General features: G+C 33.2%; 1 protein-coding gene across 4 annotated transcripts; it reads left to right on the top strand.

Moving 5' to 3' along the window:
- Positions 1 to 5,592: 5,592 nt before the first annotated feature.
- LACS1 (AMP-dependent synthetase and ligase family protein) lies at positions 5,593 to 14,320 on the top strand. Of its 4 annotated transcripts, none has more exons than XM_059582445.2 (20): positions 5,593 to 5,696; positions 6,733 to 6,904; positions 7,856 to 7,919; positions 8,002 to 8,091; positions 8,224 to 8,280; positions 8,406 to 8,454; positions 9,165 to 9,241; positions 9,359 to 9,398; positions 9,468 to 9,562; positions 10,404 to 10,571; positions 11,011 to 11,121; positions 11,240 to 11,327; positions 11,425 to 11,491; positions 11,604 to 11,679; positions 11,945 to 12,062; positions 12,559 to 12,804; positions 12,887 to 13,026; positions 13,123 to 13,305; positions 13,879 to 13,998; positions 14,082 to 14,320. In XM_059582445.2, the coding sequence occupies exons 2-20, from the start codon at positions 6,756 to 6,758 to the stop codon at positions 14,121 to 14,123; spliced, it is 1,980 nt and encodes a 659-aa protein (XP_059438428.1). In that variant the 5' UTR covers positions 5,593 to 5,696; positions 6,733 to 6,755; the 3' UTR covers positions 14,124 to 14,320. The 4 variants fall into 4 exon arrangements, with proteins under 4 accessions (XP_059438428.1, XP_059438426.1, XP_059438427.1 ...); XM_059582443.2 differs by lacking the exon at positions 5,593 to 5,696 and adding an exon at positions 5,744 to 5,885; XM_059582444.2 differs by lacking the exon at positions 5,593 to 5,696 and adding an exon at positions 6,449 to 6,629.
- Positions 14,321 to 14,556: the final 236 nt, after the last annotated feature.

Genomic DNA, 14,556 nt, shown 5'->3' with positions numbered 1-14,556 from the left:
CATTGAATTTTATCTTTATTTTGTTAAGTACATTAAATTTTAGGGTTAAATACTTTTTTTTTTTTTATTCTGTGGTTTAACAACTTTATTTTTTGCCCCTTCGATTTCGTTTTGTATCACATACAGTACCTCAATAATGGTCAAAAACAGAAATGGTACTTCAGTCTAAATTCCATCTAAAAATTGACGAAAATCTACGCCAGCACCCCTAAAAATTTGATACGTGTCCATATACTTAAAATGATTAAAAATTTAAAATTTAAATTAAATTATTTAAAAAAAAAAAAATTGGAAAAGGAGTGGCTTCCGGCCATCCTTGGCCGGTTTGGGGGTGGTCGAAACCAACCCCAAGGGCCAACCCTAATTTATTTTTTTTTTTTTAATTGGCCTTTTGGAGTGGACAAACCACCTTCTAACAGCCTTGGGGGTGGTTTTGGCCACCCCCATTTTGCAAGTTGGGGGTTATTCGGCCACCCCCAAACCGACTAGGGTGGCTCCAGCCACCCTTTTCCAGTTTTTTTTTTTTTTTTTTTTTAATTATATATATCTTTTATTATTTAATTTAATTTTTTTAATGTTTTTAATCATTTTATTTTTTAAATTTTAAATTTTTTTTTTCATTTTTAATTATGTATATGGACATATGTCAAATTTTTAGGTGTGCTGACGTGAATTTCTGTCAATTTTTGGACAAAATTTAGACAAAAGTACTATTTTTATTTTTAACCATTATTGAAGTATCTTTTGTGATACAAAACAAAACCAAAAGAATAAAAAATAAAATTATTAAATCGCATGGACAAAAAAATATTTAATCCTAAGTTTTATTCAAATGGTTGGCGAATATTTTGCTGTGTTACGTCAATCACTCAATCACTTAGGGTCCTATTTGAGGTGACACATCATGTGTGACAATTTGACTTTAGGGAATCCTCATCATCCCTCATCTTGCACTCTATAAAGCCATTAGCCATAAAAGTGATCCAAGCACGTACTTCAACTTTGTTTGACAAACCTTTTTCTTAGGTATTGTAATTGATGTAAAAAATAAATAAATAAATAAAAAATGTAAGAATATTTGGTATAAATAATGAAAAAGTTTTGTTTTGTAATGATGCTGCCATTGTTTTGTGTGAGCTGGCAAACAAGAACCTTTTATTCAGAGTCTCCACATAGCGACAATGCTTAGAGGCGGTTCATTTTTCCTCTAGGCCGATTATGAGGCATTGGCGGGGACCGACGGCCTACTCAGCCTAATTTAAGTAATGTTATTTAGTAAACTGTTATACAACTTGATAATTAGTCACGACATCCTAATTGTATAACAATTATATAATAATTTACTGAATAACATTACCTTTTTTTTAAGGTAATGTATGTGAAAATGGTTATTCTAATAGAAAAAAGTCTTGCCTAAACAAGAAGTCTACTTGTGGAGCCCTTGAACATGAACTCTCATATGGAAGTAAAAAGAATCCCTCTCTCAATCTTAGACGCGAATAATTAAGAGATTCAAATTCAAAAACGGAGAGCGACAAGAAGGGAGGAGTACAAAATTAGAAATAAAATAAGAATAAAACCCTAAATAAAAATAAGGAGCCCCCTATTGGTAGTATATGTTAAAAGAGTAATGCTACGAACTATCTTTTTATTTTTTATTTATACTTTAAAGTTGATGTAATTTTTAAAATTATCGTTAGATTAAAATTTAATAGTAATTTATTTCAAATCCAGTAATAATTTTAAAAGTTATATTAACTTGGAAAAATAAAAAGAAAAATATAAAAAGATGGGTCATATAGCATTACTCATGTTAAGATTGCCTCTGTAAAACGAGTAGATTGGTAGGCTTGCCATTTAAGACTTTGATGTATATATATGTCCTTTTTGATCCTTTTTTTTTTTTTTTTTTTTTGAGGGAAAGACTCGACATTCCTTGTAAGTATTATTACAATAACGCAATAATTGTAAGGCCACGATTAAATATTAAATTATCAATGCCCAAAACAACCGTCCTTTTACCTGGGATGTCTGTCTCATTCATTTATTGTACCCAACTAAATTTAGGCAAGAAATTAATTTTGTATTATTTCGTGTCTCTCCCATCTATATTTTAAAAAATCAAATTAAGGTACTCTCAATTCAAAAGAAATTGATAATTATTTATTTGATAAATATATATCTTGACCTACAACATCTGAACTAAATTATGGAGGCTGTCAATTCATTTACAAGCACATGGAGTCGATTTGGACATTTACACACATTTTGTGAGATGGAATTGTACTTTTGTCCACCGTGAAGCTAACGAGGTGGCATACCAGCTTGTGAAAGCGGCTATTACAAATGTCAGTGATAGAATTTGAAGGGATTAGACTCCAAATTGTATTAGTGATGTTTTGACGGAGCAATTAGCTCTATCTTTTGATTGTTGAAGGTGCTTTTAGCTCCACCTTTCGATCCTTTTATCAATGATAATTATCAATTTCTTCAACAAAAAAAAAAAAAGTTTATATCTTTAATGGGGTATATAAGGTTAATGTTGGAACATTTTTTAAAAAATTTAATAATGTAAAATTATGTACACCGTTAGATACAAAATTTTTGAATCTTCACTATAAAATGAATACTCTCAATTTCATTTGAAATAAAGAGAATTCTTGTACGTTTGACTCCACTTGTCTGAACCATTTTCTATTGTGGATTGTGATAAGAATTCACAACAATTATCTGTTCAAATTGATTGCTAAAATGTGTGAATTTTACATGAAATTTATTTGTTCAAATGAATTTTAAGCTGTCTGATTGCCTATCCAAACATATGGGTAATGGGTCCGGATCAGAATTTACTGAAATTCTTAGGAAATTTTCAGTTTATGGAATTCTAGATCTGGGCCGTCCATTTCCATCCAAGGGCCAAGGTCATGCCATGTGTCCCACTAATAAGCCACCCCGTATTATTTTATTTATTTATTTTCTTTTTAAAATTCAAATATTATTTTATTATTTTATTATTAGTGGGACACGTGGCATGACCTTGGCCCTTGGATGTAAATGGACGCCCAGATCTAGAATTTCAGAAACTGGAATTTCCCTAAAAATTTTAGTAGATCCTGATCCGATGGGTCCTATATGACTCTCTCATATTAGATATCTAAATTGCTAGTAATGCGGGCATCAAATTTTTATGAATCTCAATCCATTCCTTATTAAGATATTCTTCATTTTTTTTTTTTTTTTTAAAAAAAAAGAAAATTGTAGGAACCTACAATTCCAAACATCTTGGCGGTTCATTCAAAATGAACCGTATAAATTGGGTCTGATAAGTTTTTTTTTTTTTTTTTTTAAATAGAAATAAAGGAAAATTACAGTTTATCCCCCTAAAGTTGACAACGTTTTTCAATTCAAATACCAAAGTTTCAATTTTTGCAATCCACCCCCACAAAGTTTTAATTTTTTTCAATTCGACTAATATTATCTCAAAATTCTCATATTGCCCCTAATTTTTAATTTTTATTTTATTTTATTTTAAAAAAAAAAAACCAAATTTGGGGGTGCAAAAATGGCCAGATGGCCAAAGGAGTAGCTACGGCCACCCCGAATTTTTTTTATTTTTTATTTTTTATTTTTTATAAAAAATAAAAAATTAGGGGCAATATGAAAAGTTTTAGATACAATTGGTCAAATTGTAAAATTTTGAAACTTTGGGGGGTACGGTGGATTGCAAAAATTAAAACTTTGGTGTTCAAATTGAAAAACGCTATCAAGTTTGAGGGGGTAAACTGTAATTTTCCTTGAAAATAAAAAAAACTCTTTAACGTTCATTCATTCTCAAGGTTGGCAATGGCTTGATTAGAAACCGGTTCACTACTGTGTTTTTTTTTTTATAACTCAAAAACCCCTTTTTTTTTTTTTTTTTTTGAACCACTCAAATACCGGTTTTGAAATTTTGAGGCCAAGTGAATGAGCATATGTATTTTTTCTTTTTTCTTTTTTCGTTTTATTTTTCGAGTTTTTGAAGGTCAAAAAATAAAAAAATAAAAAAATTGAGCCCGTCACAAAATGAAGGGTTGAGTCAGCTGTTGGAAAAATAAGAGCCACAGTTATGGAAGTCATGAATCTACAATTTAATGGGTTAGATAGCAGTCGTTTTCTAGCAATCAAGTTGAAGTGAGGCTCACCTATCAAAACGCCGCCCTATTACATGCCCAATTACATGTTATGTGTTATGTGAGGGAATAAGATCATCTTCGGTCTAAAATAGACCAGGACTAGAGAATATTCAGTTTATAGTTAAGATTTCTTTAAAGAAATTCTAAATCTATAAATGAGACACATGTCCTCACCTCATAATTAAAAAAAAAAAAAAAATTTAAGTTTTTAAAAAATAATAATAATAAAATGTCTATTGGGGTGGTTCGGCTACTCCTGGTTGAGCTACCCCCTACCCAAAATGTGGGTGGTCAGCCACTCTATTTATTTATTTATTTATTTTTAAACCTTATATATATATATATATATATATGAGGACGTGTTTTATTTGTGGCTCTAAATTTCTTTAAAGAAATTCTAGCCATGACTGGATACTCTTCGGTCTATATATATAATAAATTGGAGATGATTTGAATCCGTCATTTGAGTACTTGTACCCCACCTCATTAAAAAAAAAGTGTTGACAATATGAATTTTTTATATATATAATTTAAATTATTTCATTGTGATTTAATATGGTATTTGCACAAGTAGATTTTCGTATAAATAAATTGCTTGACGAGTCAGCTATAAGACGAGAAAACGGTCATTGGAATGGCACCAACCAAGAGCCGATGGAAAGCCTTGAATAGTTAAGTCAATAATGTTCTCATAAATAAAAAATAGGATTGAAAGAGTTTAGAGATAAATGACTCTTTATCTTATTTGGAGATGATTCTTCTATGTTTAACTGATGTAATAGTAGCTATTTTAGTAACTTAAAATACATATTTTTCTGTAACTACTAATTTTTCAATACAAACTTTAATAGATTGTCTATCTCACTCTCTATTTTTTTTTAAAAAAATATTATTTTTCAATGTATTTTTTATTGTGAAAGTTGAAGGGGAGGGAGAGAAAGAGAGGGGGAGAGAGGGAAGAGAGAAGAATAAAAAAAGATTTCAAGGTGTTTAATGATAAATAGCAAAATAGATAAAAAATACTTTATTTTTAAGTATTTGTTGGAGAAGTAAAATAGCTCATAATAGCTAAACATAGTAATTATTTGAAGGGTCTGCTGAAAATGCTAGACTTTCAAGCTTTCATTGAACCTAAGGCAAACATGGGACTAAGATCTCAGTGAATTTCTGTGGGATTTGGAGAGTTGTTAGGTAGAACTAAGAAAAGCCATAGCTGATAGCACAGCCAAGTTATGAGTTCATCCATTTCATGTGTGCTGTTTGTTTGGTTTTCCCATTCGCCAAAAGAAAAAAGAAAAAACGTTTCGTCTAGTAATCTTATGTACGTATAGGCGTATAGCATAGGAAGTCATAAATGAAAGTACTGAAAGAAGCATGCAGCAGCAGCTTCCACCTGTTTCAACTAACCATGCATTAACATCGACCGGCCTGTACCTTTCCTTCTCTTCTGCCCCCATAAATTCAATTTCCTTTCCCCTTTCCTCCCTTGCAACTTGCATTACTTCACTTCCTCATCACTCCACTGTAAGCTCTCTCATATATACATATATATGTTTTTACTTTTTATGTATAATGTAAACAAGAGGTAGAATTAAGGTAGCTTAATGCCTGTCGATGCATGTAATAATGGGGTTATGGCGGATTTTGTCAAATGGGTTTCTTTCTTGTATGTCTGAGGATTAACTTCAGCGGGTTTCAAGGCCCAAGTTTTGGGTAATGTGTATTCCTAAGTTGGATATGCACGAGTTATTTTCATGCAGTTTTAGTATAATTTTTATTTTTATTTTAATGTTATTTAAGAATCTCTAGCTTATATTTAAATGTTCATAGCTTTGGGTTTATAATTTTGTTTCTATATTTCCCACGTAAAGTGAAGTATAGTACTGTTCACCAACCTTTTTCCACACTTTGTTGATGACTTTTTTCTTAGCTACCAAAAGGATTCTTTACAATTTCAAAGTAATTGTAGAAAAGCTCAGAGCCAAAAGCTTTCTTTTGGTTTTCTAAAGAAGAAACGTCTCTTTAAAAGTGAGAATATGAATTTTTTTCCTGCTTCGATAACATGCCACCCATTTTTTATAGGTAGTATTTTTCAAGCCAATCGATACAAAGAACAGTCTAAATATACAATTTTATAGAAATTGTAGGGGATCATGGTCCACTATGTACAATTTGGCCCAATGCCCAGCTTAGAATTCAATGGTGCTTAATGAGCTTTAACTAGCCTTGTAGACTTATTTTTCCTTTCTTCGTTTGGTCAATTGCATATGGGTTTCAACATTGACACTAGCGAGCTGCTATTAATTTTCTGCAGATGGCATTAATTGGGTTGCAGCCCTCATTTTTTCTGTATCCATAAAAAAAACCATATATGTCGTTTGTCAATGCTTTAGAGTGCTGGATCATTTGTGAACTTTTTTTTGCTTTCAATTGATTATTTACTTGGATGACTTAGAGGTGATTCATGAACTTAATTTGTTTGGGCTTTTGAACCTTTTTTTAATAAAAAAAAAAAAAAAAATTCGTCTACATGTAAGTTTATGTGTGTGCTCTTTTCCAGTTGTCCAGGATTCACATTTGAGAATGATGAAGGTCTTTGGAGCTCAGGTTCAGGAGGGAAGGAAAGGCCAGGATGGGAAACCATCAGTTGGTCCAGTGTATCGCAATTTACTCTCCAAGAATGATTTTCCTCCACTTGATCCCAATATAAGTACAACTTGGGATGTCTTCAGGTAATCAACCATAACAAAAGCCAACAATAAGTTGCATATGATCACAAACTTGTGAGGAAGTTATTCTATAGTTTTGAGTATATTTGTTAAACATTCTAAACATGCCCATATATAGACTTGGAAATGAAAGATACAGACCTTCTAAAAAATTGAACTTGAGTAACTAGATTATCTTTAAGTTTGCTAAAACTTTTTTGTTAAGGGCTTAACCATTGGTCCAAAAGTTCTAGGACTATTGGATACTGATTTGGTTAAATCCAACGTTTCACCACACTTTTGAATCCGATGTCTATGGTGATCTACTCTATTGACACTTAAAATCATCACTTACCTCAAAAGATTAAGCTAATAAAAAACGGTAAATTTAATCATCTAATCAATATTTTCACACTCCCCCACAATAAGTTAGCCTAATACATAGAATATTCGATTGAGATAGGAAGTGAATGATAAAGACAAAGTTTGAAATTAGGACCTTAGCTCTGATATCATATTAAATTACCACTTATTCCAAAAGCATAAGTTAATAGGAAATGATAGATTTAATTATTTAACCAATACTTTAACATATGGTAGCACTTTCTCTTTTAGTGGCTTCATTCACCTATCATTATTCAATGATTGACACTATGCCCATATATACCGCATAATATCAAGACAATTTGATTTAGCCTATAGTGTCACTGTTAGATACTAATTTGGTTAAACCCTTAATCCTTAGGATTATAACATACTAATTGTTAAATGGCCTAATCATTGATCCAAAAGTTCTAAGACTGCTGGATATTGATTTAGTGTAATAGTTTTAATTTTGAATGTTGGTCCGTGCTAATGCTTGATATTATAGGCCAAAAGGATTTGACATAATTGTTCCTTTACGTTTGAGATGGTTCAAAATATAAGTAATTCTGCTGTAGTACATTTCTTTGACAATCTAAGGCATCAATGCAGTAAATCTGTAGCGAAGAATCCTGGAAATAGGATGCTTGGGTGGCGTAACTTTGTTGATGGGAAGGTAAGTATGAAGAAGTATCTTTTTGAGAGTAGTGTTTCAAGAAGTTTTGATGATTGATATTCTGATTTCTTTTGGCCTTTAGCCGGGGCCTTATGCCTGGAAAACGTACAAGGAAGTTTATGATGAAGTTCTGCATATTGGTTCTGCATTACGAGCATCTGGTGCTGAGCCTGTAAGCCCACATATGCTGATCTCCCATTGGCTTGTGATTTGAGTGCGTACTAAATATAAGTATTTGGCAAGTAGAGCTATTCTCTTTCAATGGACTTATTTCTTTATGGCTTTATTGATATTTCTCTGGTAGGGCTCCCGGGTTGGGATTTATGGATCAAACTGCCCTCAATGGGTTATGGCTATGGAGGTTTGTTTGACATTTTCTCTGGTCTAGTTTTGCTAGTTGTCCAACTGTTTTATGTTTTTGTTGTTATATATATATATATATATATTGATAATCTGTAATGAACAAGTTGTTCAAATTTTATTCAGGCTTGCAATGCCCAGAGTTTGGTTTGTGTGCCTCTCTATGATACCCTTGGTAAAACTTCTTGTGAAATCCTGGTTTGTGTCTTGAAGTTCTCTCTCTCTCTCTCTCTCTCTCTCTCTCTCTCTCATTAAAAGACCAGAATTTGATTCTTTTGACCTTAAAGCTCTCAATTGAAACCTTTTGCAAGAGATGAGTCCATCGTCCACTTGCTTGCATGGTTTTTGTTCAAAATAGGATCTTTTGCCAGAGAGTGATCCTTAGATTAATTGCCATTTCTTTTTCTACCTTAGAGAGTAAGGGTTAATTTTGAATTGGGTACCATTTTCATTTTTGTTTCTCTCTGCAGTCCAAATGAAAGAACCATATTAAACTACCCATCAAAACTAAGTTTTCGTTTAAGTAGGGGCTTTCATCAGAGAATGAACCTCAGATTCATTGCCATTGCCTTTTCTACCTTTGAGGGTCAGAGTTAATTTTGAATTTTCTGTAGTTTTCATTGTGTTTCTTTCTCTGGTCCAAATGAAGGAACCATATTGTACTACCATCAAACTAATGGCCTATTTGGTGAACTCTCCTATCTTGACTGTTCACAAGGCATTGTACTAGGAGGCGCTTTAGAATTTTTGTAGTTGCTGATTCATTCTTGTATTCATCAGCAGCTTTTTGGTATTTTTCAAGTTTTATTTTGAAGCATTTCATTGATTTCAGGCATTTTTTTTAGAAGTAATTTCAGGTAAGTCCTTAAGGGTGTGTGAATGCAGGGACAGGCGCAGTCAACTTTATTCTACAGCATGCAGAGGTTGATTTTGTTTTTGTTCAGGATAAGAAAGTGAAAGAAGTGAGAACTGAAAAAAACTTGACCTGCTTTGTGATGATATGATATACTTAACCAAATTATCTCAAATTTTAAAAGCAATGGATGGTTCTGATTAGACAAATGTACTTGCATTTGCAGCTACTAAATCCTGATTGTAGATCTGCTCAACGGCTGAAAAGTAAGGACTGAATAAATTGTGTTCTGCTCCATCTGCAAGGCATTCTACTGAGTTTGGTTGTGTTTGCAGCCATGGTGTGCTTCACTTCCTTGACAGAGGAGGAGAAGAGTAAGGCAGCTGGCATTGGGGTAAAACCATTCTCATGGAATGAGTTCCTCCATATGGTCAGTTTCTGAATGTCTTGATTGAATATGTTGTTCAATGAAATACTCCGCATACAATGTAACGAAACATAGAAATAGTGTTTGATTTTCTTTAGTAAATTATTCTGAAATAAATACTAGTACCTCTTCTACTACACAAGCACTCGTATTGGCTATTCATTGTGGTTTGCTATTATTAAATCATCACTAATCCCAAAAGTTTAAGTTAATAGGAAGAGATAAACTTAATCATTTCATTATATTCTAACACTTTCTCTCACGTGAATATTCAAACTCCCTTTTAATAGGTGAAACTCAATACGTAGAATATTTAATTGAAATGTGAGAAATTGATGGAGACATGGTTCGAATTTAGGACCTTTGGCTATGATTCTACTTTAAATCACCACTTATCTCATAAGCTTAAACTGATAGGAAGAGATGAATTTAGTCATTTAATTATATTCTAAATAGCTATGATTCGAAGTTTTTTCCATCATCCTGGATTTTGTCTTGGTACATGTCTAATGGAAGATCGCCTTACACAAACAAATCTATGCATATATATGGATCTCTCTCTCTTTCTATCCCCTAAAGCCATGGAGGCATTGTGTGTTTACACACATTTATAAGTAAACTTAGTGGAATTTATGTTGTCTGTTGTCATGTCCTATATATCTATTTTGCATAAACAAATGCATTCATTTTTTTCCCTCTAAAAGTTGTAAGATATAAGAGTTACTTCCCACCAGAGCTGAAGTCAACTAACTTAAATGTCATTCTCACTTATAGCAGTATATTAGTTCAATGATCGACATGCTTGCTTCTGCTGTGTTGATCTTAAGAGTTTGTTGTTCTTCAGGGAAAGGCAAACCCCTCAGAGATTATTCCGCCTCAGGATTTCCACATTTGCACAATTATGTACACGAGTGGCACAAGCGGAGACCCTAAAGGCGTTGTGTTAACACATGAAAACCTTACAAGTTATATAAGAGGGACTGACATTTTTTTGGAACAATTTGAAGACAAGGTAAGCATAGTTCTTTAACTTCTGATAGGTTGTTTTTACTCTTTCTGTTCAAGTAATATCCATGACATCTTGCTAAGCTATAAAAAATTCCAATGAACATATCTCTTTTCCTTTGCATGTGTCTCAAATACCAAATTAAGGACACTAATGCGCAAAATCTGTGTATCATTTTGTATGCTTCTCCTATGTATCAAACAAAAACATATGATATGTTGTCTAGTCATTATGAAACTTTATGGATTAACTTTCCACTTAAGGACCATCTTGGAAGCACATCCCACAGTGGCTAGCGACTACCTACCTGTCTTCCTTCTGTATGAGTAATTATTAAAATAAATTTCCATATGGATAATCTCCAGGATCTTCTCTTATTTGGGTTATGTTTTGATCCCTCCCTCTCTATTGTTTTCCTAACACATGTACTTTTTGACCTGGATAGATGACAGAAGATGATGTGTATCTTTCTTTCCTACCCCTGGCTCATATCCTTGACCGTACGATTGAAGAGTATTTTTTCCATAGGGGTGCTTCTGTTGGCTACTATCATGGGGTATGCTGCTGAAACTATTTCTAGTTCTTCTTTGAATTTTAGGCCTCCTTTCTTCTTCTTCTTTTATCCAGAATATTTATATATGCTTTTGTCTAAAATCATGGGTTCTTATTTGAAGAATCTTAATGCATTGAGGGATGATATGATGGAGCTGAAGCCAACACTTCTTGCTGGGGTTCCTCGAGTTTTTGAAAGGGTGCATGAAGGCATGGGAGCTAGTCATCTACTCAGCTAAAACTTAATAAATCTATCGATTTCATATAACCAACATACCTTACCTGCTCATGCTCATCTATATTTCAGGTATAAAAATTGCATTGCAAGAACTCAATCCAGTAAGGAGAAAAGTTTTTGACATTCTCTACAGATAGTAAGTTGGTCTTCTATCGGTCCAACATGTTTACATAATAGTAATTGCTTTTCTGTTTAGTTGTTATGGGGATGATTTTGCAATGTTGATGTGCGATTCTATTGCTATACAGCAAACTTGGTTGGATGAATTTAGGTTTCAAACAGAAAAATGCAGCACCATTAGCAGATCTATTGGCATTCAGGAAGGTTGTCTTTTCTCCTTTGATACCTGTGATTCAAAACTCAATATCTTTCATACAAAAAAAAAAAAAAAACAAAAAACTGTACAGGATTCATTATCCATATACCCAGGAACCTTGGCTATGTGATACTTTAGGCTGATTTTATAAAATGGGTCAATTTATCTCCACATTATTGCCTTTCCTGTTTATCCAAACAGTGCATCTCTTCAGCTAAGGAAAAGCATTCCTCGAATTCCTGATGTCTTTTATTTAATTTCAACTTTGCTTAGGTCAAAGCCAGATTAGGTGGTCGGATTAGACTAATAATTTCTGGAGGTGCACCCTTGAGCGCTGAGGTGGAAGAATTCTTGCGGGTTACTTGCTGCGCCCTTGTAGTCACAGGCTATGGTAAAGACTTCTTTTTGTAGCCTAGCAGTCCACATTAATGAGTACAGACCATCAACATACTTATGTGTATCTTGTTATCTTATTTTAAGAGCGATTCTTTGACTTTTTAAATTTAGGAGAAACTTCACTTAATCCTCCTAAACTTTTATCGCTCTTACAATCGCTCCTAAAAAAAAAAAAAAAAACTCTTAATTTAATGTATCAAACTTTAAAAAGTTTATAATGTCACCCATATGTTAGGATTTTTTTGTTAAATCCTAACAAAGGCCTTGAAAAATCCCAAAATACTTTTTTTTTTTTTTTAATTTTTTTTTAAATGAAGAGTTTAAGAATAGAATTGCAAAAGCGATATAAGTTCAAGGGTTATGTGATGTTTTCCATTACTTCAAAGTTGCTTCAGTGTTGTTGGAATTCTGTTTGAATTCTTCTGTGAGCCAACAGAATAGTGTTTTTTTATCACAGCACTTATACACATACCGGTTGCATTGTGATTCAGGGTTGACAGAAACTTGTGGATCAACTACTCTTGGATTTCCTGATGAGATGTGCATGATTGGTACGGTTGGTACTGTTGGTGTGTACAATGAGCTGCGCCTGGAGGAGGTTCCGGAGATGGGCTACAATCCGCTCGGAGAGCCGCCATGTGGTGAGATATGCGTGAGAGGGAAGACTGTCTTTGCTGCTTACCACAAAGATCCTGTATTAACAACAGAATCCATTAAAGATGGCTGGTTTCATACAGGTTGAGCAGAGTCTTTTCTTGTTAAGTTATTTCTACTTCAGAAAATTGTAGTCTGATATTTTTCACTCTCTGACTTCCTCAGGGGACATAGGTGAACTACTTCCAAATGGAGTTTTTAAGATTATTGATAGAAAGAAGAATCTTATAAAACTTTCTCAAGGAGAGTATGTTGCACTTGAGTATCTGGAAAATATTTATGGTATTATTCCAATTGTTGAAGATGTGAGCATCTTATCCAGTTTATATTCATTCTTTTTTAGTTCTTCTGTTGATGGGTATATATACTGGTTATCTGATATTGTTTCCATTGCTTTGAAGATCTGGATCTATGGGGACAGCCTTAAGTCCAAGCTGGTTGCAGTGATTATACCACAAGAAGAAAACACCAAAAAGTGGGCATATTCAAATGGCCATGTGGGTTCTTTCTCAGAATTGTGTTCCCTTGATCAGCTAAAGAAGTATGTGCTCTCTGAGCTCAACTCTACTGCTGAGAGAAACAAGGTAATACTTATTCAAACTAAAGTTATACATGTCTTGCAATCTTTATGTAATGTCTCATATAAGTTGAGAAACAGTACCAATCATTACCAACTAAATGCCTGTACATCTCAGGCAATATTAGATAAGAGTAATGTTATTTAATAAACTGTCAAATGACTGCTATACAGCTTAATGACATGACAATGAAAATTAGTGATTAGCACTTGTAAAAAACAAAAAAAAAAGGCAAAGGTTGATTTTCACAACCAAGTCATCCCATGGCATTACTCATTAGATAACTGTCTTTGCACAATGCCTCTTACCAGCCTTTCACTTTCTCTGTTTTGATATTAGATAAGAGTAATGTTATTTAGTAAACTGTCAAATGACTGCTATACAGCTTAATGACATGACAGTGAAAATTAGTGATTAGCACTTGTAAAAAAAAAAAAAAAAGGCAAAGGTTGATTTTCACAACCAAGTCATCCCATGGCATTACTCATTAGATAACTGTCTTTGCAAAATGCCTATTACCAGCCTTTCACTTTCTCTGTTTTGATCTTTTTTTCAATTGCCTCCCTTTTGTTGAACCAGCTGAGAGGCTTTGAGTATATCAAAGGAGTCATTCTAGAACCCCGCCCCTTTGATATGGAAAGAGATTTGATAACTGCAACAATGAAGAAGAAAAGAAATAAATTGCTTGCACTGTATAAGGTATGTTCAAGCTCTCTTTTCTCCTCCTTTTGGGCTTCTCTCTTAAATAATCATAAGGAGAGTGCTTACTGCATATTTTGCAGGCACAAATTGATGAGCTCTACCAGAATTTGACTGGAAAATAACCATGCATTAAGGTTTCAAGACCAAGTACTTGGTCTGCTGGTGTAATTTCTCTGCTTATAAATATGGATGGAGTGTGAAACTATGTAATTTCTCTGCTTATCCTTCACCTGTTAGCTGTTGGATTTCTTCATAAGATTAACTTATTTCCCAAAATTGCCTAGTTGCTCAATCCAATCATCAAAATGCTATTATATTAGTCTCAGGGTCAAACTGCATTGAATTTTTTTAAGGGAAAAAAAAAGGACCCAATTTTTTTTTTTTTAACACATTTGAAGAAACTTTGATGTAGTAGGGGTATAGATTTTTCGTAATGCAGCCAAGGGTTGGCACTCAGTCAAGAGTAATACTGCAAGGCCCTTTTATGCCACTTTTTTTGTCTTTTCATGAATTGTGTGGCTCTTAAAATCATCATTAGACTTATGATTGATCATT

This window comes from Corylus avellana, chromosome 1 (assembly GCF_965113065.1).
Source record: "Corylus avellana chromosome 1, dhCorAvel1.hap1.2, whole genome shotgun sequence".
NCBI lineage: Eukaryota > Viridiplantae > Streptophyta > Magnoliopsida > Fagales > Betulaceae > Corylus > Corylus avellana.
The sequence above is the reverse complement of the archived record's forward strand: the minus strand, read 5'-3'. Positions and strand labels throughout refer to the sequence as shown.